This window comes from Triturus cristatus, chromosome 9, assembly GCF_964204655.1.
Source record: "Triturus cristatus chromosome 9, aTriCri1.1, whole genome shotgun sequence".
In the NCBI taxonomy this organism is placed as follows: Eukaryota; Metazoa; Chordata; class Amphibia; order Caudata; family Salamandridae; genus Triturus; species Triturus cristatus.
This window is the reverse complement of record NC_140592.1, coordinates 697,356,174-697,382,963: the sequence shown is the minus strand read 5'-3', so window position 1 is coordinate 697,382,963 and position 26,790 is coordinate 697,356,174. Positions and strand designations below refer to the sequence as shown.

The 26,790-nt window shown below is 46.2% G+C and overlaps 1 protein-coding gene across 1 annotated transcript in view; it reads left to right on the top strand.

The window, feature by feature from the left end:
• Positions 1-16,457: 16,457 nt before the first annotated feature.
• Positions 16,458-26,790, top strand: part of PLCB3 (phospholipase C beta 3) — a 614,713-nt gene continuing 604,380 nt past the window's right edge. Inside the window, exon 1 of the mRNA XM_085625816.1 lies at positions 16,458-16,676. Within this exon, the coding sequence (XP_085481942.1) occupies positions 16,578-16,676 (99 nt within the window). The 5' untranslated portion in view covers positions 16,458-16,577. The remainder of the gene's footprint in view (positions 16,677-26,790) is intronic.

Genomic DNA, 26,790 nt, shown 5'->3' with positions numbered 1-26,790 from the left:
ATTCATTGAGCACTGCGTAGGCCTTATTATCCCCAGGCCCGCCGCGCTACAGGCCCAGGAGCAGCATGTGGTGGGGGCTGTGCAGGAGGATTCTTACTCACATGACGAGGTGTCCAGACTGCAGGAGGAGCTGCGAGGCACTGGCCAGCGGGGTGGGCCATTTGGGCCCAGGCTTGTTCGGGCGAGGGCTCGAGGAGGTGGTTGGGGGTAAGGGAAGCAAGGAGACCTGGGAAGGACTGGTGGGCGGTGTGTGTTGCAATGGGAGCAAGGCAAGTCAGGCAGGCAGAGGTGGGGGAGGAAAGGGAGGTCATCAGAGAGGATGAGGATATTCAGCTGGAGATAAGTGTAGGTACCGGTACCATAGATGAAGCCCCTGAGCATAGGGGTGGAAAGGGCACGCTGGGTGAAGGGAGAGCAGTTGGCAAAGCCAAGATTGCGTGGCAGTTGGGCTCAGTGTCGTTATCCAAAGGGGGTTGGTCCGAGAGGGCCTGTGTGGACTACAGTCATGCTGGTCGGAGGAGGTTGGGTGGAGGCAGGTGGGTGAACCAGATTTACTCAGCCGCAGGGGGGAGCATTATATGCGGGAGGAGGATGACGTGGGGGCCATTTAGTAGGCCCCGCTATGTCATTGGTGGTGGCCATGTTGAAGTGGAGCGAGGAAGAGGGGCAGGACGAGGAAAAATGTGGTACAGGGCGCAAGGATGGAGCATGTCAGGGAGAGAGGGGCAGATTCCCCCGCAAAGTATATGCATGTAAGGGACTGGAACGAGGCGCGGACCTTGCGTGGCAGGGAGGACGTTCAGCTGGAGCATGCGGGTGAGGGCAAGCTACGAGGCAGAGACTGAGTCTGGGCAGCGTGACGAGGATGGTGTAAGGTACCAAGGACAGGGGGGCTGATGGCTTTGGGTTCCAGATTAGGGCAGAGAGCAAGCAGGCAGGGACACCTCAGAACCATTTCTTTCACAGGCTTGGTGGCAGTGCATTTATGCAGACCCGGGAGAGCTTTACGCGACTCCATGGCCCAGAGTGGCAGAGTCTCGTGCAGCCAGGACGATGGCGACTCTGCCATATAAAGGACACAGGAGCCAAAGAGAGAAAGAAAGTAAAAATGAAAAAGCTCCCCTACATGGGGGTGATGAAACCCCTCAGTGCCCAATAAATGCTGGAAACAAAAGGAATAATTTGGAATGGAGAGTATGTGGAGATGTTGAAGTTGTTCCACAGGGAACCGAAGGTCCAGAAAGGTTCCAAGGAGGAAGAGTATGTGCTGTCTAAGCAGCCCAAGGTGCTGGCGACCTTAGGGAACTGGACATCGGCAGTCTTCATTTTCGCAATTGTGTATTTCAAAAAATACCCGGACAGTTGAGTGTCCCACTTGAAATATATGGACGTGAACAGGAGGGCTCAGATCATGTACGGGGGCCCGGGTTAGGTGGAGTACGACAAGGAGTTTTGCGCTTGGTGAGCGTGGAATACTGAGGCTAAGTGGGGAGTGATTGATAATGATTTGTGGCATCAGACAATGGGCCCGGAGAAGTTTGGCAAAACAATATTTACAGCGAGTGGACATCCATTGGTATTCAGCCCCGGCACGCCTGAGGAGGGTTCGGTGCTGGGGGTAAGAAGGAAGGGGGTGCGAGGGGGACATGCTTTGACTTTAACAGGTGCTTATATGCGAGAGAGTACTATAAGTTCCGGCACTAGTGCTCTAAATGTGCAGGGAGACACGCCCTAATGCACTTCTGAGGAGCAGGAGGCAGTAGCCACGGGCAGCAGATGAAGCTGTGGAATATATACCAAGTGCCGTCCAAGGGGCCCCAGGGCAATCAGGCCACAGGGAACAGAGGAGGGTGAGTGACCCATTGGAAAACGCAAGGGCTCATACGCCAATTAAGGTGGAGCAATTGAATTGCTGGTTGGCCTAATGTCATAACAGGGAAGATGCTGATTTGTTGAGAACAGGTTTTCAGGAGGGTTTCAGGCTGGGGTATGAAGGCCTAAGGTCACATCTGTGGGCGGAGAACTTGGAGTCAGTGCATTCACACAAACAGGTGGTGCGAATGAATCTCATGAAGGAGGTACAGGAGGGCAGAATGGAGGGGCCTTTCAATGGATGGCCAATGCCAGTTGTCATCATTTCACCAATTGGTGTGGTGCCTTAAAAAAGAAGGAGCAATTTAGGCTCATACAGCACTTTTCCTGGTCTGAGGGAATTTCTTTTAATGAATTCATATCGGAGGACGTCTCTTCGGTCTACTACCCGTCAGTGAATGCAACATGGGCATTGGTGGAACAAGTGGATCATGGGGTCCAGATGGCGAAGTGTGATATGAAGTCGGCTTTTCGGCTGCTGTTTGTGCAACCGGAGAATTTCCTTTTGCTGGGTATACAGTTTGAAGGTTCATGGTATGTTGACAAAGCCTTACCCATGGGATGCTCCATCTCTTGCGTGCTTTTCAAGCTCTTCGGTTCCTTCTTACAATGTGTCTTCACATGGCTCACCGGTAGAGCCACAGTGACTCATTACCTGGACGATTTATTTTTTGTCAGTCAGCCCAGTTCAGCAGACTGCAAGCAGCAGCTGGCAAGTTTTCAAGAGCTCATGGGTGACCTTGGGGTGTCATTGGCCCCAAAAAAGACATTTGGGCTGTGGTATCCTCCATTTGGGGCAGAGGAGCATTGCCCCACTGCTTTCTCGCAGTGCGAGAAGCAGAAACATAAAATAGTATTTTAAATACCATTTTATGTTTCTGCTTCTCGTGCTGCGAGGAAGCAGAAGGCAGGGTATGCCTGGGTGGGGGTGGGCGGGAGGGTATGCCTGGTTGGGGGGAGGCAGGTGGGCGGGTCAGGGAGGAGTGGCTTGCACCACTCTGACTAACCTGAGGGCCGACCAAAGCAGTGATGCGCACTCTACATTTTCTCTGTGTAGGTTGCATGCAGCCTACTTAGAGAAAATGGCCTCCCTACAGGTGCCCGGCTAGGCGCTGTCCGCACCAATCACAATGCTACCATTGCAGTGTTGTGATTGGCTCACAGGAGGGGAAGGAGCATGCCTGTTCCTGTTTAGAAGCAGGAAAACTGCAAACGTGGGACCCGGCCCAGGAGCAGAGGCGGTGCGAGACCCGGTCAGGTAAGTGTTTTTTTGTCTTTTAACTAATTCACCCTCCCCCCATGCGAACCCCCGCGTGACCCGGCCCACCCCCCACCCGCGACTATTGCGAGCCGCGACTGTATCCTAGTAATGTGGTATCTTTTCTTACAGGACCTTGACATGTGAGGTTCTGTAACCAAGGGTTCGTGGATTTTTGAGGTTCTGGCTTAGTGGGTGGTTGGAGTCTTTTCTGCCTGCTCTGTGGATGGGGTTTCTGTACTTGGAAGTACTCAATAAAACTCTTCAACCTATCACCTGTCGCCTGCGTCTGACTTAACATTTGGCGACGAGCAATTACGTACCATAAAGGAAACTACTACCATACAAGCAATTTCAAGGAGGAACCGTGTTCAAGGAGTACAAGAAAACAAAGTTTATTGCCATTGCAACAGAAACCCCAACGCAAAAGAAGATATCTGTGGCACTTTTTAACAACTTCTGTACTTCCAACGGTACATCTATCACAGGCAAGGTATGTTTAAAACCTTATCGTTATTAAGGGCTGTCGATTAACGGCTCGAGTGCTGCATGGTTCGCACGCTATCCCAAGCCGTGCGTGCGAGCTGGGACAACGTCTGGAGTCTTGGACGCTGCAGTCCAAGAGGACGTCTCATGCTACGACATGGCACGCAAGTCTAAGGCGGCCATTTTGAATCAAGACCTTCTAGCACTGTCTCGAGTGCTGGTCCCAACGTGGGGTCTGATGCTTCGACGTCCAACGCAAGCAGCCATTTTGCATCAGGACCTTCGAGCACTGTTTCGAGTGCTGGTCCTGACATATGACTCTACTCTACACGCCATCATTCAATTAATTTGTAGTGCCTTCTTCGCTGACAGGCACAGATTCATTTTCACAACGGTCGCTTCCTGCCGTGAGGAGTCTGGTCTGACGTACGGCTCTACACTACACGCCGTCATTCAATTATTTGTAGTGCCTTCTTCGCTGACGGGCACAGCTTCATTTTAACAACGGTCACTTCCTGTTGTGAGGAGTTGTCCGTGGTGCCTTCTTCCACTTCTGAGTACAGCTTTGAGTGTTGGTCACATGGTCTGCTGCAACTGCTCATCTACTTCAGCTTCTGGACCAGGTTTTTTGGCTACTCATGAGATAATAACAAACCCATGTCACTCTCTAATATACTTTGACACTATATACTCTGCCTTTTTTCCATTTTCATTGTTTGGTGTCAGCTGCCCCGGACCATCTTGGTTTGCTTCATTGTTCTTAATATTTTCAGCAGCAATCGTAAAGCGGGTTATGCATTGTGTAATAATGGAAAATGTGCCTGCACCTCTATTTTTTCTTACCTCTCCAGGTGATCCACCTAGACAGTGGATCAAATGGAAGAAAGTTTTTGGGCATAATGCCAAGGTATGTGGCGCTTCTCCCAGCGCAGAAAGGAAAACTTCTTTGTTTATGCACTGTCTGGGTTCAGAAGTGTTTGAACATCTGCCTGAGTTGTCAGAAGATGGTGTGACTAATCTCAACGTGTATGAGATTTTCTTTTAAAAAACGTGACCGTCATTATCTTCTTATAATGAGCACAGTGCTGGAACGCTATCATTTTGGTATGAGAATGCAGGGTCAAGTTGAGAGTATTGAAGAATACATATAACTGAATTGCGCAGGTTAGCATCAACTTGTGGTTTTGATAATTCTTTAGATGAACGCCTAAGGGATCAAGTCATGTTAGTTTGCTCTATAGAAAAGGCTAAAGAAGCAATGTGGGAAAAGGACAATTCTTCGTTACATAAGGTTTTGACCATGGCAAAAACACAGGAACATTCTAAAGCATGTGTTGAGGTCATTCCCAAAGACTTATTACAAACAACCAAGACGGAGGGTGCTTCAGTCAAGGTTGTGACAGAAAAGGTATCTAAGAACAAAGGTACACAAGGGAAAAATGACATAGATAGCAAGTTAATTCGCACTTTTCCAGGTAGATGTTATCGCTGTGGGGAAGTAGCTCACATGGCCATTAACAAAATCTGCCTGGGTGGAAAGCAATATGTATGAAAAGTGGGAGGAAAGGTTATGTTATGCTGTAGGTCTACTGTGAAAAAAGGAAGAGAGGTCGACTGTGACATCGACCTGGTAGAGGAAGGGGTTATCCTTCAAAATAAGGTGGAAGGTACTGAACGCCCATTTGAAATGGTACAAGTCAATGGGGAAACAGTCAAGATGTTGTTTGACTCAGGGGCAAAAATAACACTGATTCCTCGCACATACTATGAGGACAGGTTTAAAGACAAAGTGAAACTCATTAAACCTGACATCAAACCTCGCGGGTATGGTGGGGAACCAATAAAGCTGGCTGGATACTTTTGGGGTACGGTAGAATTCAAAGATCGCATGATACCTGGTAAGATTTATGTATCTGTGAAGCGTGATTCGTTGATAAGTTGGATGCACCAACGCGATCTTTATGTATTTCTTGACCTGAATGTCAGCCCCTCAGTGTGTGTGAAGGAGATTCCATTAATTTGCAATGTCAGGAGTGGATGTGATGATTTGTTGGATGAATTTCCAAGAGTCTTTCGGGATGAGCTTGGATGTTTGAAAAAACTATGTGGATGAGATTAGACTCAAAGCAGACGTGCACCCAAAGGTGGCCAAGGTCAGGAATGTGCCTCTGGCTCTCAAAGACAGTATGAAGGTGGAATTGGACAGGTTGATTGCTGGAGGGATAATTAAACAAGTGAAAGCATCTGAATGGTTGGCTCCGGTGGTCATAGCCCATAAGGCCACTGGTGATGCAAGATCATGCATTGATTTGAGAGAATTGAGTAAGGCAGTCATTGTTGATCATTTTCCCCTCCCCAACATCAGCGAAATGTTGTGTTTGCTCAATGGTGGAAAGCATTTTTCCACGTTGGACCTCAGTTTGGCGTACCATCAGATTATGTTGACTGATTCTTCACAACGTCTTTTGTCACCCCTCATGGAAAATTTAAGTTTCTGCGGATGCCCTTTTGGCTCATTTCGGCAGCTTCTGTGTTCCAAAGGGCGATGGAGAGAGTTTTGAAGGGGTGAGTGGCGTCAAAGTTTATCAGGATGATATTTTGGTGGCCAGGTCCAACATAGGAGAACACAACGAGAGACTACGTAAGGTACTTGGGAAGCTGCAAAAGGCAGGGCTTTCCTTAAAGCGAGGAAAGTGCAAGTTCAATGTACCTGAGATAGAGTACTTAGGGCATCTAATTACTGCTTGAGGTATCAGGCCGCAGAAAGGATTGGTATACAAAATTAAAAATGTATCTTCCCCACAATGCAAGGAAGAACTTGTAAAATTTCTGGGAATGGCAGAATTTTACAACAAGTTTGTTCAAAGGTTCGCTGAGAGAACTGTTTTACTTAGGTCTCTCTTAAAGAAGGGTGTGGAGTTTTTGTGTTGTGACAGCTCTGAAAAGGAATTCAAGGATGTCAAACTAGGATTGGAGGATGCCTCTGACTTAGGAAGTTTCAATGCTAGGGATGAGCTCATTATATTGACGGATGCCAGCCAAAAGGGAGTGGGGGCTGTTTTGTTACAGAGGTCTGAAGGGGTTTATAGGACCATTTAATTTCTGTCTCGTGGATTCAGGGGTGCTGAATTTAACTATTCAGTCATAGAGAAAGAGGCTCTTGGGGTATTTTGGGCAGGTAGGAAGTTGAGGAAGTTTCTGTGGTGCTGTAAATTTGAGATAAAAATGAACCATAAGCCCCTTAAGGAGGTGTTTACGAAGAAAGGAATTGATCAGATTTCAAACCGCATCAGAAGATGGGTGGTTGTACTTCAAGAATTAGAATTTATGCTCACGCATGTATCTGGAGCTAGCAATTTGCAAGCTGATTGTCTTTCTAGGTTGCAAGATAATCTTGTTACTGATGACATTTCAGAAGAAGAAGATTTTGGGGGAGAAGAATTTGAAGAAGTGAAGGTGTGTGTCATCACTGAGGGCATTATGCAGGAGGAAGAGTGGAAAAGAATGATACAAGAGGATGAAAGTTTGCAATATGTTGTGAAGGGTTTGTTGGAAGGTTGGTCAAACAGAAACAAGTGTGATTGTCATGCAGTGGGGTATTGGGAGGTGCGCAATGAGTTGTCCGTGACCGATGGTGTGCTGTTAAGGGGTAGCAAACTTATACCGCACTTGTGTTTGTGTGATAGACTAGTCAAGAGTGCCCCTGCCAGTCACATGGGCATATCTAAAACCAAAGAGAGAGTCAGGGAGGGATATTGGTGGTGCTCCATGGACTTGATGATTGAGAGAGAAGAATGTGACTGCATTGAATGTGTGCATTGTGACAAAGTCTTGAAATACAGAAGTCAACCTATGACAAACAGAGAGCAAGCCCCTGGTCCATGGGTTGACATTGCTCTAGACATACTTGGCCTGTAAAGATAGGGCGTGCGTGGTGCCTTCTTCCGCTTCTGAGTACAGCTTTGAATGTTGGTCACATGGTCTGCTGCAACTGCTCATCGACTTCAGCTTCTAGACTAGGCTTTTGGCTACTCATGAGATAATAACAAACCAATGTCACATTCGATAACCAAGGGTTTGTGGATCATTGAGGTCTGGCTGTGTGGATGGTTGGAGTCTTTCCTGCCTGCTCTGCAGATGGGGTTTCTGTACTTGGAAGTACTCAATAAAAATGTCCAACCTGTCTCCTGCGCCTGACTTAACAGGGGCCAAGCACAGTGCTCTCCTTCTTGGGTATTGAACTGAACTCAGTATCCGGTGGACAGAAAAGTGCACATGCAGCTGCTGCTAGATTTGATGTTAAGGAAACACAAAGTGACTATACGGGAAGTGCAGGTTTTGCTAGGCCATCTCAACTTTGATTGTTGGGTAGTGAGGGTAGGTAGGACTTTTTACAGATGACTTAGCCTGTCCTTGGCAGGGCTGTTGCTGCCACATCACCGCATGTGATTGTCGATGGGAGTGAAAGAGGATCTACGTATGTGGTGCCAGTTCTTGGAGGACTTCAATGGCATCCCGATGGTGGCCCCAAAGGAATGTGATTGGGAAGTACAAATCTACTCTGATGCCGTGCAAAGAGTGGGCTTCAGTGTGTACTGGCAGGGCAGGTGGTGTGCAGAGGAGTGGCCCACTGACTGGAGGGGAGGGGGCAGGAGCATTGCCTTCCTGGAATTTTTCCCACTGGTGGTGGTAATAATGCTCTGGGGTCAAGAATGGGCGCACAAGAAGGTATTGTTACGAATTAACAACATGGCTGTGGTGCATGTCGTCAACAGACAGTCTGCAAGGGACGATCAGGTGCTCAAACTTCAAAGTTTTTTGTGATGGGGTGCTTGAAACATGATGTAGTGTTCAGGGCCAGACTTGTGCCTAGGGTGGACAATGACATTGCGGATGGTCTGTCTCGTTCACAGTGGGAGAGGTTCCATGGGCTGGCCATGGAAGTGGACACGATCAAGGCACCAATGCCGGCAGGAATTTGGACCGTCGGCGAGAAAGGATACTTCAATTGGTGGTTTGGTCTCTGGAGGAATCCACCAGGAAGTCATTTGCGCAGACTTGGCAGGAATTATTCGCTGGTGGAGATAGACGGAGGTCGAATATTTGGGACAAGAAAGAGGATGTGGTTCAGTATATTCCAGTCTAGATTGACAAAAGTTTATTGAGGATCACGATTGCATGGAAACTGACAGGTATTGCACTTATGGGCAAGCTCCTATGGGGCTCTGCACTATCGGCCGGGGAACTGGGGAAGAGGCTCCTAGAGGGGTGGGTGAGGGAATTGGGGTGACAACCTCGAGTGAAGAGACCTTTTGAAGAGCTCATGGGTGAACTTGGGGTGCAGTTGGCACTGGAAAAGACAGTGGGCCAAGCACAGTGCTCTCCTTCCTGGGTATTGAACTGAACTGACATTTTTGGTAAAATATTAGGGGTCCTGCCACCTATATGCAAAGGCAGGGAGGAGACAACTTTGTTTTCAGTGTTAATGTCTTGGATGTTTTTCAGAGCTTTCCAGGTGTCAGAACTGTTGGGGCGCAAAGGGTCTCAGGTTTGGACTGGGATGATGTAGGGGGTAAGTCTGACAGTGTTGAGTTGCACCTTCGCCATTCTAACACCGATCAGAAGTCTAACGGGAAGACAGTCGTGTTGCAGGCCTTCCTGGTTCAGGGCCTATGCCTGGTGAGGTGGGCCACAATATTGAGGGCCATTAGTGGAATGGAACAGGGGGCGGCGGTCTTTACGTGTGCGAATGGGATGCAGGTGACGCCTTTCCAATTGTTATGGGTTTTGTGTAAAGTATTGACAACACTGGAAAACCTTGTTGGGAATAGGTACACATTCTTTCAGGATTTGGGTAGCCACGGAAATGGCACAGCAGGGCAGGGGCAGTATCATGCAACTGGGACGGTGGTCGCCGAAGTGCTTTCGTCGCTACAAGAGGTTGAGGAAAGGGGATTGTCAGAGCTATCACGTTTTCTGTAGTATCTCACATATCTTGTTCTTTCCAGCTGCAGTTGCTGTTCCACAGTCAGTCGAGCAGTCTATTTGGATAGTAGGGCATTCTTTCCTTAAATGGGAGGAGCAAAACTAAATCCAGAACGGTCAAGGCGACAATCTTGGGCTCGATGAACGTTTGTTTAAAGTTACCTGGCATTGAAAAGGTGGTATGAGGTGGCACAAATTGTTGTAATGTTTGAATATGTTGTTGAGGCAGGCCAGATGTCAGGATGTTTTGGTACTCCACTTGGGGGAAAATGACATGGTGATGTGTAAAAGATTGGCCTTGTTGAAGGAGATGAAGAGGAATCTCTTAGAAAATAAGCAGCAGTGGTCGGGAAGCTTAGTCATATGGACAGAATTCTTCCCGAGAAGACAGTGGAGAGGGGCAAAAGATTAATCGAAACATGCACATGTTTTTTAGGGACAAGGGTTTTGGACGGGTGGAACACCTGGAATTGAAATATGACGTTGTGGACTTTTTTCCGGGGGACAGGGTTCACTTGTTCCAAGTGAGGGAAGTTTTGGAGAGGACATTGAACGTGAGACGGGGATACAACGATTCCTGCTGGGAATCAGAAAAGTCTTGGGGGGGGGCTTTTTCTGAGTGGCAGTTGGCAGTTTAAGTTGCCATGTTTCTAGATTAAGATTAGTGTTGGGAACACAGGTGAATCAGTACATTGGGGGTGGCAATAAAGTAAGTTAGAACAGCCAATCCCTTGGACACCAGTATATATGATACCACCTAGCCCACTACTAGGTTGGGATATAACTATTACCACCCACACTAATATCATTAACAGCTCATGCAAAAAATAAATTCATTAACTAACTCATTCAATTAGAGAAATTACAAAACATGTTTTATCCAGTCATTAATATCACAATAAAAATCATTCTGGTTAAAAATTGCTAAAATCTCACAAACATGTATCACGCAATTTATATAGACAGTTCATAAAATGATCACAATTTTATACAGGACGTAATCCTAGGGTTAATCCGATCCTGTATTTGCAAAATGAAGAGTGCAACCAGGCCGGGTTTTTAATTAATTTTCCCATATGATATGTTATATCCAAAGACAGAGTGTATTGTCTAGAAACTTCTTTTTCTCTTGTGTTTATGTGGGCTTGTATTGTGATTTACGTCCTGTATAAAATTGTGATCATTTTATGAACTGTCTATATAAATTGCGTGATACATGTTTGTGAGATTTTAGCAATTTTTAACCAGAATGATTTTTATTGTGATATTAATGACTGAATAAAACATGTTTTGTAATTTCTCTAATTGAATGAGTTAGTTAATGATTTAATTTTTTGCATGAGCTGTTAATGATAACAGTGTGGGTGGTAATAGTTATATCCCAGCCTAGTAGTGGGCTAGGTGGTATCATATATACTGGTGTCCAAGGGATTGTCTGTTCTAACTTGCTAAGAGTACCCTATTCCCTTGGTCTCAACAAGCGGCCTCTCTCTGTCTAATGTATGTAGGTGGCAATAAAGTTACACCTAGATGAAGAACAAAACTTAGATAGTGAGATTGTAATAGATGTAGGTTAAAGTGTTAAGGGAGTAAAGCTCAACATTTCAACAGCAGGTTAGGAGTTACAAAGTTGCAAGATGAAGATGTAAAGGGAGACGGCCTTATTAGGGGTGGGGGGTAGTGACCGCAGGTGATTTGTTGTATACTGAGGTCTAGTTTTGTAAGGCAAAGGCTTAGGGTTACTGTTGTAATATGCCAACTGTCTTCAATAAAGCAGCCGTTTCCACACCCTAAGAAGGCGAGTATGTGGTCAGTGTTGCTCCTCTTTTTACCTAATGTGATAAAGGGCCCCTTGGTCTCCCATTTCTCCCAGATCCTCATTGACCTTAGGCCGAATGGAGGCCACCGGAAGGGTTGGATGCCACTGCTGGGCTTGGAGCCCCACGGCACTCCTGGGGCTGAAGGGACCTGCGTTACAACCTTGGCTGCCAGACATTTTGTTTATAGCACGGAGCAATACTAGACTCATTGCGAGATCAGCGGTAAATCACAGGTAATGTGCCAATGTGGTTATAGGGTATACATTTTGGGATTAGTGGTAGTACCACTAGTTTAGGCTTTAAGCAATAACACAGGCAAAAGGCTAATATATAGAGTCAACTGTGTTAACTCCTAGTGAAATGTTTATGTGAATAGTATTTAGCATCAGTTTTTTCTAGTTACGGTCGTCCACGGGCCTTATTTAAATTTAGTGGTGACTTAATATTTCTCCAATCTCTTGGGGAAATGCTGAATATGAAAAAGAATCAACTTGCTTAATTTCCACCACTACTATTTTCCTAAGAAGGAAGCGATGCAGATGGTGAACTTTCCCCAGCATTATCGCGTAGGGGGAATGCAATAATTATAAAATATTTTAAGGGCACCCAGGCCAGACAGAATGTACTGGGCTCAGATAGTGATAATCCATGTCTTTTTCCACTAATGTCTTGGGGTTTAACCTTATTACTGAGCCCCTTTAGCACTTGCGCCGCAGGGTAGTGAAGCAAGTAGTCCAAGACTTAATCAAGGAGATGGTGTGGGTTTAGAGAGACAGAACCCAACACACCAAGCAAGACACGTTTAGAATTGAATGGCCAGCCAGTGCTTACTCTTTTGAAAAAGGAAAATACTTTACTTTTCATCATACATGACCTAATACCATACAATAAATGGTATTGAAGCAACAAATGACAGTATTAATGTTACACTTCAATCCCTTACCATGGGGGGAAAGCCTAAGCTACTCCCATAGGCAAATCTATCTAGGTGCCCTCAGTGCTACAATCTCCTCCCTTGGTAGCATCTAGTGTTCCCTAATAATGCATATGGGGCTTTACAATGACATTTAGACAATGAAAAGTCCCTTTGTAGCTTCATGTCAGCTCTCATCCTTCTAGTGGTTAGGCTCTCACTCTGCCTCCACTCCGACCCCCATTGTTGCACACATACCATTCACATTGTCAGTTCGGCTCCAACACAGGCCCAACAGAAATGACCACATCACCCCCATGCTGATCACTCTCTGATGGTTGCCAAATGAAGCAAGGGCTATCTACAAGACTGCCTGCATTACCCATAAAGCTCTGCACATATAAACTACCCGTTACCCGGCGGACTAACTCAAGCTTTCAAGCAACTCCAGACCATTGTGACTTTCCAAAGCAATGCTTCTTGAGCCCCGTCCTTTAAAAAGGAACTATCAATGGCACAACCCTTCTCGGGGAGCACAGTCAAAATCTTGAATTCACTACCTCCAAATCTGCGCATTACTACCTCACTGACAACTGTCAAACCTGAAAGCCCTTCTCATCGAACTGTATTTTAGCTAAAACTCTGTAATAAACTCTTGGCATAGACCTCTATAGTACTTTCACTGCCTTCACGGCTGTATGCTGCCTCAACCTTCTTATGGCCATATGCATCCTTTGTTCACTCTGTATACTACCAGGGTCGGACTGGCCTATAAGGCAATCAGGAAGTGTCCGGTGGGCTGGTCTCACAGATCAGTGGCTGGGACTTTTTTTTTGCAGTTTGTCGGTCTCTTTTATGGGCTGGTGGGACATTTATTTCCTGTAGATTTCGGGACATTGGCACAAGCATTGCCTGCAGCAAACCCAAATGTATGCAATCTCATACCTTGCAAAATACCCTTACATAACTGGTCTGATTTGCAAGTGTGGGCCCTTTGGTTCGCTAATGGGGGGGGGGGGGCACTTTTATTTTGGTGCTTGGGCTTATTTTTTGTCCTACTCCGACCCTGTATTCCACCTGAACGTTTTTACATCCTGTACACTCTGTTTCATGTAATAATCTACCTTATTGTATTCTAAACTTCTGTAATTACTTATAGATGTATTATCTATCTTAAACCAGCTGTAATTTATTAGAACCAAACTCTTTGGCTTGTAAAATGCTCTGGCACATTTGGATGATGTCTGCACAATATAAATATGCATAAATGAATACATATATCTAATGGACCCTCAGTCAGTAGTGCCTTTGGACCGCTGCTATTTGCATTCTGGGACTTGTAGTTCTGTTTTTCCGAGCATATTATTGGCTCACAATCCAGGCATGCAAAGAGCTGTTGTCTAAAAGGCCAGGTCTGACAGAAGGATTAAAACATGTCTCGAGACAGGTATGAAGGAGGGGGATGATTACTTACCATGAAATCAATAACAGGCGAAGCGCATGAATCCCACATATCACGTTCTCTGATTCAATATGTCATCTGCACCTCCCACCTACTGGGTGTCACCTATGCTCCTTTCCCTCTCTTTGGAATATATATTTTTTGCGGTTTTATAAAGCATGAACTGGACCCGAAGGTATTGGAGCGCTTTACATGAGCACAGTTACATTACACAAGGACACATACATTTTTGGTAAGCACAGGGAGATTAAGTGATTTGCCCAGAATCACAGGATGTTGAGCCGACGCCAGACTCAAACCTGGCTTCCTAGCTCCAAAGTCGGCAGCTCTGGCCCCTAGGCCACATATCATACCCTCTTTCTCTCTACCCCGTCCCTGTTCAGGCCATCTCTCTCATTATCCTTCTGTGATCCTCCGCTCTCATCATCTTTTCTCTCTCCTCTATCACCATATGACGTCATCGCCTGCTGTCCCTGCCTTGCCAACTGGCAAAGCATGTTAAACCAGTACTGTCTGCCACCAGGACTTAACGTCGGATGAAAAAACTGGGGAGGGGGGGTCTCAGATATATGATACAACAAGTAACATCATACCTACACAAGTCAGGACTATTGGCTTTGTCAATGGTTGTTAGTTGCATAAGATAAATAAGCAGGAACTGTGGCTTATATATTATATTGAAAAAGCTTCCATTTAAAGCCCTGGTGACACCACGACAATGTTGCTGCTCCTGAGTTTCAAAAACAGAAGGGAAATCCAGAGAGAAAAGGACTCTTTAAAGGATTTCCCTTCCCCTACAACGCTGATCTGGCATGACGTCATGCCGTAACCTCCACTAGTGAGAAGTGAGCAGTGTGAGCACGCGCACACCAATGTGCCTGCTGTCACTGCAGTCCGGAAAAAAACGGGCCGCCTGTGCCAGGGCACAAAACACTGCCCGATAGAGACACGTTTCGAGCCCTCCTTTAAAAAACTGCCGGTGCTCAGCACCGGTGAGACCCGGTCCACATAAAGCCCTGACTGCCACTGTTAACACAGCCATGCAACCAATGGCCTGAATGCCAAAAACCTGACTTTGAGGATGTTCTCTTATCTTGCAATGATCTACTCATCCATACCGTGGGGCGATCGTGCCTGAGACAGTTTCATGTCTCTCCCCTCTCTATTCAGTTCATTGATGCTTTATTAACCCGATCTCTAGACTCGCGGGTCCTGCCAAAGCCCCTCCACTCGTTTTCCTTTCCCACAGACATAATTTCACACGTTTCTCTTCATGGGTGTTTCTTGGTCCATGACCAGACACTTCCATGGAATCTATTAAAAAATATATATATAGCACCTCCTACCAGAGGCACAACTAGAGCCAAATTTCGGGGGGGGGGGGGGGGGGCTAAGAAAAAAATTCGGTGGGGGGGGCTGAATCTTTTAAGCCATAGGCAGAGTGGAGCTGCAGGGGCTCTTAGAAGGGGTGAAACACCAGCGAGGCCTCATTAACATGCAAATGGTCTTTTAGAGACCTGTGAAGTGCTCGGGTGCGGCTGTGTGTGCGCCGGGAAGCTGTCTCATCCCGGGCTGCCACACACGAGGGGGGGGGGGGGGGGGGCGCTGAAGCCCAGTGAGTCCAATGGGTGTTGCGCGCCTGCCTCCTACAACACAGCCCGGAAGGGCAATGTACAAAAAAATGCGATTTCTGTATCATTTCAACTTCTCCGCCCACATCTGTCCCTGCCCTCTGCGGTCCTCTCCGCCCCTTTTTCAGTCCGTCCCCCTTTTTAACTCACCTCGCCCTAACCCTCTCCTCGCCTCCTCTTTCCCACGCCCTGCCTCATCCTCCCGTCAGCGCGTGAGCATTCCACGCGCTTCGCTCCTCTAGACAAACGAAAATCAACGTTATTGACATGCAATCTTATATCAGTGGCGGCGCCTGCTGCGCGCAACAATATAGTAATACTGACAGTTACTTTCTTGCCCTTCCTTCTCTTCAGCCCCTCCACCGCTTTGACTCAACCCACCCACCACCTTTGTTCACATTGCCTCTTCTCTATAAGTTTCTCCTTTTCGCTAACTCCTTCCCTTGCACTAAATTCAAGTTTTTGGGCATGACAAGTTAAACCCAGAGTTAAAATAAGCTATATAACCAATAAACACAAAAAAGTTGTCAGTGACCCCGTGCCATACATGAATAGCTCGCCTCGACTAGATGTTTGCTTTAGTTTCTTCTGCTATTTGTAGTCCTGTATTTATGATGGGATAAATAAACAGCATGAAAAGTATGACAACTTCTCGCGCACTCAAAACTTGGAAACTTGAACCCAATGGAGGCGTGGTTCTTTTTTAATTTTTCACACGCCCATATAATCCCGTGCAATTAGATATGTTTATGATTACATTCCTGGTCTACGCGCGTGACAGGATGAAACATATCTGTCAGCTATTTCTAGCCACTCTTGTGATACCCTAGCACGTTTTCTTCGCTTTTGTTTCTGCTATGAAGTTGTATTACTTCCCCGAGGAGCTACTCGCGACCTTTGTCCAGCTCCACCTCCTCTCACCCTCCTCCCCTGTCCTCTTGCCTGGGTCCATCCCTCTCTATCCACCTCCCGCCACTCTGTCCCGCCCCCATTCCTCCCTCCCCTCCCTCCCCCGGGCCCCGGTCCATCCCGCCCCTCCTCGGTTCTCCTCATCTAGGCAGAAGCTTCAGAGTTTGTTTGTCTTCCTCCCGCCCGGGCTGTCTATCCCTCTACACCCAAGGGCCCCCAGGGACTCCACCTTCCCAGAGCCATGGCCGGGGCCCGCCCGGGGGTGCACGCGCTTCAGCTGAAGCCCATTTCTGTGCACGAGACCCTCAAGAAGGGCAGCAAGTTCATCAAATGGGACGAGGTGAGTGAGAGTGGGCATCTTGGGGGCGGGGGCTTCCGGGACGAGACCGGGGCAACGACTGGAATGACAGGGAAGTTGCGAAAGAGGGGTTCGAGAGCAGTTAAGAATCGAAAGGGGGAGATAAGTGGGTGGGAAAGGCAGGGTGGGTCGATAGGCTGACGGGTTTACAAGAGGGCAATAGAACAGGTCACAATATGACGGAGGGTGGGAAAGTATCGGGCAGGTTGGAGGAGGGCAGGGAGGTGACAGGAGCAGCTAAGCAGTGGAAGGCAGGTGGGTGACAGGGACAAATGTGGCTTACAAGAGGCACGTACGAAGATGAGCGGTTCAGCGGGGATTACTGGGCAGCAAGGAACGCTACCTGAACACGTATATGGGGAAAGAACGGGAGGTGGTGAGGGGACATGGGTGCGACAGCGGGGGTGAGGGAACGCCTTTCGAGTTGGAAAGGTTACTTCGATATATTGAGGGTAAATTCCTTTGCAAATGAACGAGAATGCAGTTGGTTAGGTGAGATTGGAATGCCCCTTTACACCGAGGGTGTTACACTCACGATACTCTGCGCTTTAGTGAGGGTCTCCCTCCCTCTGGGGGCTCCCGGTAAGGCTATCGACCTCACCCTTGCATGGAGTCTTTTAAAGGACTGGGGTCACACCAGGGGCGCCTGGTTGTAAGCAGTGTATGGAGGAGAACACCGAAACTGCGCTGGGGTAGAGAGGCACACATACATGCCTGCAAGGTGCTGAGGTGACCCATAGGGTGTGGCTGTAAAGTGGGCACAGAAGTAGACACTGCAGGTTGGATGCTGGGTTCAGAGGTCACCACTGGAGAATGTATGTGATAGGGCCACATAAGTAAAGACTGGTTGCATGGTACAGCGGTCACCATGGGAACCTGGCTGTGATATGCGTACAGAGGTACACCTTGACTGTTGGTTCAGGGAATAGAGGTGATCATTGGAGCACGGCTGTTATCTGGGCACAGAGGTCAACACTGAAGTGTGGCTGCGGGGTACAGCACAGACGCTTGGTGCATGGTAATAAAATAAGCACAAAGGTTACCACTGACTCATGTCTGCAGGGTTCTGAGGTCACAACTGGAGCATGGCTGTGATATGGACACAAAGGAAACCACTGTAGACTGGGTCTAGTGTACAGTGAGCGCCGTTTGAGCTTAGCTGCAATCGGGGTGCAGAGGTACTCCCTGATCACCGACTGCAGGGTATAGGGGGGATCATTGGATCTTGTCTGCTATCTGGGTACAGAGGTCAACGCTGGAGGCTGGCTGCATGGTCCAGCGGTGACCATTGGAGAATGGTTGTAATATGGGTACAGAGCGTCACAGTGAAAAGTGGCTGTAGTAAGGGTACAAGTGTGAACACTTAAGATGGACCGCAGCGTTGACCGTTGTCTCTACGCAGGCTCTTGGGAGAGCAGTGAAGCTTGGCTGTTGCATATATAGAGCTGGACATTGCTGCTTTCTTTAGGCTATAGAGGATATTGAAAGGTGCTTATAATAGGCTGCAGGAATGTCTTATATCGCTTCTCTGTATGGTACAGTACGGTTTTGAGTTCCACGCTGATGGTGGTTTGTAAGCATGGTAAGCAATCTACCACTGAAGCTTGGCTCTTTGGTAGGATACAGAGGAACCCAAGGATTGCCCTCGGGTACGGTGTGGAGCCCAACATCAAGCTTGATAGTCGGTAGGATACAGTGGTGAAGACCTACGTTCAGCTTTAGGTGGAGTATACAGCCGAAGACTGAAGCCCGGCTATATGCATTGAGTAGAGGTCACCAGTGGGGTTTAGCTGCGGGAGAACTATGGAGGTGATCACCGACGCTTTGCCGAACGTACTGTTCAAACTTAAGCACTGAAGCTTGGTTGTTTAATGGGGTTAGGTGAATACTACATCTTGCTGGTCGGTTTTAGAAGCACAGAGTGAAGATTGAGTGCTGGGTATAGAAGTAGATTAATACTTTAGTGTTGGCACAGTATAAATTAAGGATTACACTTAAGCTGGGCTGTAGCATATAAAGAATATATGGGCAACCATGAAGCATAGATGTGACGTATTAAAGGAAACATGAAAGGTTGGCTGCAAGCATGGCATAGAAGTCAACACAACATTGCTTCATTGTACATGGGTGGACATTGACACTTTTGTTGGTTTGACATGTAGGTGGGTGTTCATGCTTGGCTCTAGGCAGAATCTAGAGCAGGGCACAGAAAGATGCTTGTGGGCAGGGTATCGCGTAAGGAGCGACTTTTGGCCACAGGCTATAGAAGGGAACATGGACGTTAGGCTGTTGGAGTATTGAAGCTTGGCGGTCGGTGAGCTATAGAGTTAAGTGTGAAGCTTTGTTTGGTAGGTGGGGAAAGGGTTCAACATTGAAGCTGCACTGTAGGCAGGTATAGAGGTGACTGTTGAAGTCTAGGTTCTGTAGGTCCAGATTGCAGCTCAGCTATAGGAAGGGTATACATGAAGGCTACTGAGGTAAAAGCTGATGCTTGACTGAAGGCAGGGCACAGAGACAGACACTGTACGATAGCTATAGACACATAACATAGGTAAACCCAGGGTACAGAGGTAAATCTTGAAGCCTGGCTGCATGCTCTACACAGAGGCAAATTCCGAAGCTTGGTTATTAGTAGGGTGTAGAGTTTGGCTGTAGGCGGGATATAGGGATAAACGCTGAAGCTCGACTGATGGGAGCATAAACCTGTAGATGTTGTGGCTGAACTGTAGATAGTATATGTGGGTAAACGGTGAAGCTTGGCTGTAAGCAGGGTACAGAGGTAAGTGAAGCATGGCTGTAGGCAGGATACAGAGGGAAACATAGCTGTTTGGCTGTGAGCAGAGTGCAGCGGTAAAGGCTGGAGTCTGGATGCGACAGAGTATAGGGGAAAAACCCCAAAGCATGTCTCTAGGCAGGTTACCTGGGTAGAAATTGAACTTTGACTGTAGACAGACTGCAAGGACACACGTTAATGCTTGGTTCTAAGGATACCAGGATGCAGGGGATGTATGCCTAGGACAGAGGGACACGCTGCTGCTTGAGTGTAACTAGGCAGAGCAGAGAGGTAAGTCCATCTGTTTGACTGTGGGTATGGCGAAGAAGCAGTCAATGGAGCTTGGCTGATCAGGCGAACACAGAAGCTGTTAAAGGAGATTTTCTAATATTGTCACCCACCAGGGGACCCTTCCATTCTTATTCTTGATCTCCTTTTAGTTAGCAAAGGCTGTCGGGGTGTGAAAACTAATTGTTCCGTACAAGAGACAAATCCTGCTGGATGATTGTAAATCTACTCGTTAGCACAAGGAGCCAAGGAACCAGGCTTATGTAGGAGTTGCATCCTTGATCCAGTGTTTGGGTTGGCTGATGATAGTACTTGTTTGTAGAGGGATTACTGCCACTGTTAGTTCACTTCAAAGTCCTGAAGGGAGTCGGCAGTAGGTGCCAAGAAAGGTAGGGAAGTAGGAGCGGAGAGATAAGTGTCTTCCGTTTTTCCATCCAATCAAAATGATATCTCATCTACTTGTGAAAGAAGTGAAAACAGCAAAAATTGAAGGGTGCGATGCTTTTAAAAGTCTCAGCAACAGTAATCGTTAGAGCTGTGCTCTTCAAACCTTTTAATGCTGTGCCCCCTGCTCACCCTCAGTAAAAAAACATTGGGCCCACCTCAGAATTTTCACAATTACTCTGTTATATTGGCAATGTTTAAATATGTCTAGACTTATTTAAACATTGACGTTAAGTTCTGTTACGGTTTTGAAAATACAACCAAGTACATGGTTGCCAAACATACTATTCTTGTCAGGCAGGCCTTACTAATGTGTAAAAGTATCCACAGTGTGATTTTTAGAAAAGGGGGTGGAGGTTTTGAAGAATATTTAGAGGCCCTTCCCTTATGACACTTACTCCCAGCCAGGATATAAATGTCAAGACATGTTAGTGATGGCCCATTACAGAGCGGATTACTTCTGCTCATTTTTTTCTGCTTAAAACAAAGCACTGTTTTCAGCATAATATTTCTTTTGGCCATAGCCTGGTGTCTCTTCCCCCCCCCCCCCCCCCCCCCCCCCACCCCGCTTGAAGACCCCTGCAATAGAGAATGGATTACAGCCCATTATCTTTTTGCCCACAGCACCACTCCAGAGAGGGAACAGCCTTTTGCCAAGCAGTCCACCCCTGCTCCCTCCAGTAGGAGCAGTTCAGCGGAACTGCCTGGTTACATTCCATGGGAGTGGAAACACAAACAACCTGTGGCTGGTTTCAGCCTTTGAGGTGCTCATCAGTGAGATGCAGCTTGGATCCAAGTATGAGCATATTCAGTGCACATAGAGTATCACATTAAAACAAAAAAAGGTGATGGGTGGAATGTATAGAAAAATCTTAATCCCTAGCTATTGCTCTTCCCTGCATTCCGGTCATTCATTTTTTTGCTCACTGCAGACGGGGGCAAACATTTGCAAATTAGTTAAGCTAATGCCATATTGGGTACAGTTGGGCCGGAACTGCCCTCCCTCTGAATGGAAACATAAGCAGAGTGCCCAGATGTTGCTTCTATTGCAGCAGGACCAAGGTGGTTTTGCAAAAGGTTGCTCAATGTCTGGAGTGGCAGGGCCGGCTTTAGGGCAGTGCGACTGGTGCGGTCGCAGTGGGCGCTGACCTCAGGGGGGGACACTGTGTTTAGCAATAACTTATGATTGGAGAGACGAGGGGCACTTTTGCCCGGTGGTAGTGAGAGAATCCGACGAGACGGTAATGATGTGTGTGGGGGCGCCAAAAAAGATTGTTGCGCCACCAGCGCTAAAGCCGACCCCGAGTGGCATAGGAGACTAAATAGATTGGAGTGCTTGCCATTGGCTCCCATGACCTATTGTCTGGGGGTCAAAGACAAGTTGTCATGTTATTTTGTATAGTGTACAAAAAGGACCAACCCTATGCAGCACAAACCCTTTGTTTGAAAGTTTACAGAAATATAGTATGGCTCTATTGAAGAGGCATGCCTGATACGAAAGACAAGAATCCATGTGTATAGGTTGTAAACATTTTTTTATATATGGTTCCTAAAGTCTTCGTTATCGGGCTAAACGCTTAAAGGAAATGTAGTGAGCTGCGAGCTCAGCTTTCATCACAGTGTGGTTCTAATATAAAAACGTGTACACTGGATTGCAAAATGTAATTTACAGTGTTCTCACAACGCTCCCTGATTATGTGTAAATACATGGAGAAGCTTAAAAGCAGGACTGATAATTGTTTGCTTTCAAAAATAAAATGTTCACATAAAATTTAGCAACTTGGAAAAGATGTTTTGTTAAACAATTGTGCAACTTTAGATAGCAGTTCTCTGCGGTATCATGTAGTAAAACGTGGTTGATGCGTGCAAGTATTAAAACGATATTAATAATGGCGAATCACTGTAAAAGATGTAAATTATTTAAGGCCCAATTTTTAAAGGAGGTCACAAAAATGCACCTTTAGGTATATATCCTCGCACTAGTACATATTTATGGAATTCACATGAGTTCAGAGAAGTAGGAGTGGAAACGCTACTCCAACCAAAATATCTGGTTTCCATTTTTGCCTGGCCAAATACACATGCGTATATTTGCTAAAGCGAAAATCTGCAGATTCACTTTCCCTACACCTGTTTTTCTTCCCACTCTGAACAATGTTTTTACTCCTACCCTCGCCAGGAGTAAATTTCCAACCTTTTCTAGGGTGGGAAAAGTTTGAAGAGGAGTTGGTGATTTCCCTTAAACCTGTACACTTCTGGGTATGCACAGACTCACACAGCATTCCATCCCTAGAACTACTGCTTCCTGCCTGCGTTCCGCCCCTGTATGGACATTTGCAGGAAGTTGGCAAAGTCACATCCATCACAGAATCTAAACCATGATATAATAAGAGTCCTGGGAATTCAGAGAGGCTGTTATTAGAGCTATGATATAACAGGGACGCTGCCATGGTGTATCACCTCACTTCATGGCACAAAAAGGGAGAAGTAGAATAAAAAAAAAGTAATAATTTTTACAGGACAAGTAGATTTCTTAAGTATAGTCCCTTGGACAAGTAGATATTTCATAAAATTCCACAGTCCTGCATCAACTTCAGCATTTATGAGAAGAAATACCATGTAATGTTCGGTCTTTGTATGTATTTTGTATCCTTTGCGTAACATGGGGTATCGGACAAGGTGAGCAACATATTGCTCTCCTTTCCTGTCAGATCATATCTCACTGTCAGGCCATTATTGCCCGGCTTTCACTGTCGCGCCCTGCTATTTTTCCATCTTGTAAGTTTGATTTCACGTTTCGATCTTGAGGGCCGCTTCCAGAAACTATCCAGTTGCTAGTATGCTTAATTTAACCCCTTCAGCGCGGCGCGGATTACCGCGCTGTGCTGAAGGTTCCGTGCGCGGGCGGGGCCATGGCGGAGCGGTTCCGTCATGCGCACAGCACGACCGACGCGTATGACGGAACCGCTCCGTCATACGCATCGAAGGGGTTAAATAGTGAACATATCATAAGTAACATGGCACATAAGGCCTTTGCCTTACGTTGCCAGTAAAGCAGTCAAAAACGACCACATCTTTTAAAAATCAATGAAACTCACAATGTAAACAGGAAAGGTTTCTGTAAGTTACACGCCATAGCCAAGGATAACTTCTTGCTATTGAAATTTTTTTTTTTCCTGAGTAGTCCTTCCCACTGAGGGGTGCAGTAGGGTGCTCCCCTCTGACAACCCTGAGGGCATATTGGTCTAAAGCAGTGCTTCCCTAACTCTTTATAACCACAACCCAATTTTTTGAACAACAAACTTTAGTAACCCTCCTACCTTTAATGGACAAGCGGCGGGTGATTTTATTTTTTCGTTTTTTGTGTATTTTGAGCATTGTTTGGTAGCACATTTTCCATTGAATTGGCCATTACATTTGCACAGTCATGCAGTTTTACAAATAAAACTATATTGGGCACAAACGATAATATGTGGAAATCGGGTTTCAGTGAATATTTATAATTTGTAAATCGCCAAGTGTCTTGATCTGTTTTGATCCTATTAAAATCTTTGGCATCACACTTCAGAATTACAATAAAACGTGCTTCATTTTTGCTTTCCCAACTGCTGAATATGTACAGTTCATTTACAGGTATTTGCATTTTGTTGCGTGATACAGAAAGTGACACGTACAGCCTTTCCTTTCACACAAATAAAGTGAATTATGTGAGTCATATAATTCAATTTGTTTTTCTTTCTCTGACTGCAAAATGAGAGGAGTTTGTAAAGGCTAATCCCGAATGTTAAAAAAAAAAAAAAAAAAAAATTGCAGCAATTTGTCAGAAGACTTAGGTTGACATTTGAACCTGATATTTAACCTGATATTTGACCTCTGTCTCTGAAGCGCAGCAAATGTGACAAGATAAATACAGAATTTGAAGGCATCTTTATTTCTTGGACTTTCACGATCCACCAAAAATTACACACACGGCGCACAAATTGGGAAACACTGGTCTTAAGTGTTGTATTGTAGCATTTACATAGTGCTTCATGCCTGTTGCAAGGACTTGAGGCTCTCAGATTTGAAGCATGTTCTGATTTGAAGTGTCTGCCGTGCTCCTGCTCAGAATGTGTGGTTAGAAAGGTGTAAGATACAGTTTGTCGTATGAGGAGGTGTTGGGTGAAGTGTGTGGGAATATCCAGTGCCTTGACCCAACCTCAGGGGTGTAAAGTGTACAATACACATGTCATGGCCTCCATCATTATTCCACAAAATACCAGATCACAGTCAGATTTTGAGGACAACCACCTAGTGTTTAAATGATTTCCATTTAGATGAAGTCATTTGTGTTGGACACCCCTTGTGTGAGGCAGTTGGACAGTGTGTGATTGTTTGTCAGAGTAGAAGGTCTGCCTCTGACTATGAAAGGCTGCTTGAAAAGGAGATGTCCAAAATGCATTGTGCAACTTCTTGGACTGTAGTACATCTTTCAAATTAATTATTGTGCTGTATCTGGCTCGACCATTTGAGTTTCAATCTGCGGTGCCACTGAAGTTGTACCAGCACCACCAAGAGAGGTCTCTTGGAAATTGGCATGGTTGTTCCGAACATGACCGTTCTTGACCATGAGCTTGCTGAGGACCATGAGGTTAGAGAAAGCTGACCACTTCCAGCCTTTCGGATGAAGGTCCCTTGCCAGTGCCCTCTGGTCCGGTTCATGGCAGAGATGATGTTTCTAACACGTCGTTGGTTCTAGATAGTAGCTGTGTTTAACTCTTCGGAAGTGGCCTGGTCAAAAAGATGAAATGGTGAAAAAGAAATATTATTACGTGGCAAAAGCATGAGGCTAAGAAAAGTGCTCGGTTGACAAAATATCTGGTCTTGAACATCTAACTTGGGTGGGAGCCATTCCTCGATTCGATATTGCAACCCAAGAGAAGGGCTCTATATCTTAGGTTTATATTAGGAACTCTAAAGGCTCAGTCCTTCATTAAATTCTGGTACAAGCCCCCCCGAGCGAGAGCGGGCACATGCTGCTTCCCTCAGGGCAGCCAAGAAACACTTATGCTTCTTTGTGTCATGCCACTAGCCCCAGAAGGTTTTATGTTTTATCCTCTGTTTTTAAAATATAATACAAGGCATTGTAAAGATGCTTTAACACCTTGTTACAGAACAGGTCGGTGGGAAATTTATCAGGTTTTAGCATCCTACGTGTATGCTGCATTTAATGTCAGACGATTGGACAAAAGGCAGAAATGTGAGACCAATGACCATAGCCAGCTAGGACAATAAGCGAGTTTACACACTCTGGCTGTTAATATTTACTTTGCGCTTGCACTTTTTTACATGCAATAGCACTGTTGGAGCATGGTTTTGTTTTCTGCTAGACGTGTGTGCTATTTCTTTGAAGGATTTTCATGTATTGAGCGTGAAAGGTTCTTGACTGCCATGGTACATCTGTTGATAAAGCCTATCTTGGGTCTTATTTCACATGCGAGTGCGCTGACCAGTACTTATAGCTGTCCGCCTGGCTGCCTAATGGCAATCCAAAGGCAAAAACAACAGTTGATGGAAAGAATGCAGATCAATGACATACATTCCCCCCCAGTACAGAGATCTGGGCCTAAATCCATCGTTTTTTTGCTCCCCATGCCATTCCAGTTTGAACCCAGCCATATGCAAATGATTTGCATATGGCCAGGTCTAAACTGGGGTGGCATGGTGAGCAAAAGAATGATGGATTTAACCCAGATCTCTTGACTGGGGGTGAATGTTTTGATTTGTTCTGCATTCCGTCCATCAATTGTGTGTCTTTTGCTTTGTGGCCCTAAGTGCGCTGGGTATGCCCAGACGTGGGTCCTGGGCTCACTGTGTCACTTGAATCAAGCTATCCTGGCCGAAAAGGGGTGAAACCCAGAAACCGGTCCTAGGATGCTTGTTTCCAGTCCAGGGAGGACCTGGCTTGGCAGTTCAGGCTGGACTGTTCCCATGAGGCACTTACCCTCTGTCTTGCTTGTGTTCCTTATTGGGTTGCCTCTATATTGTTTTTTTCCACCTGTGCTTGTCTCACCTCTTGAACTCATTCTGTGTTTCGATGCTCCTTTTTTTTGTTAGAGCACCCACTTTGTTTTTTGTGCTCCCCGTTTCTCATTTTCTATCTCTTTTTAAAATCTCTTCCCTGAACCCCCTCTTATTTACTTGTGAATTTGGTTATCTACCCCCTTTTTTTTTTTTTATCGAACCCCCCCCCTACCTTTCCCTCTTTGTCTCTCTGGTCTGCGATACCCATCTACCTTTCTTCAAGTCATCAATTTGTCCTCAGTCTGTATTACTTCTCTCTCGTTCTTTCAGTTTCACACGCCTCTTTCTTCTGGTTCTATTCTCTCTCTTGCTGCTTCTGATCACGTTGCCTAGAACTCCTTCCTTGCTCTGGTGCGTCTTGCTTGATTCTGGGGAAAAAAACTTAGCCAGCAAAATGTTTGGAACTTTTTTTCTCTTCTTTTGATTAAAAAAAGTTAGCCAAATAAGGAAGCGCAGAAGTTCCGCCGATGAATGGTAAACAGAGAAAGAGAATATACACGGGGAGGGATGGGGGCTGAGAGAAGGGTG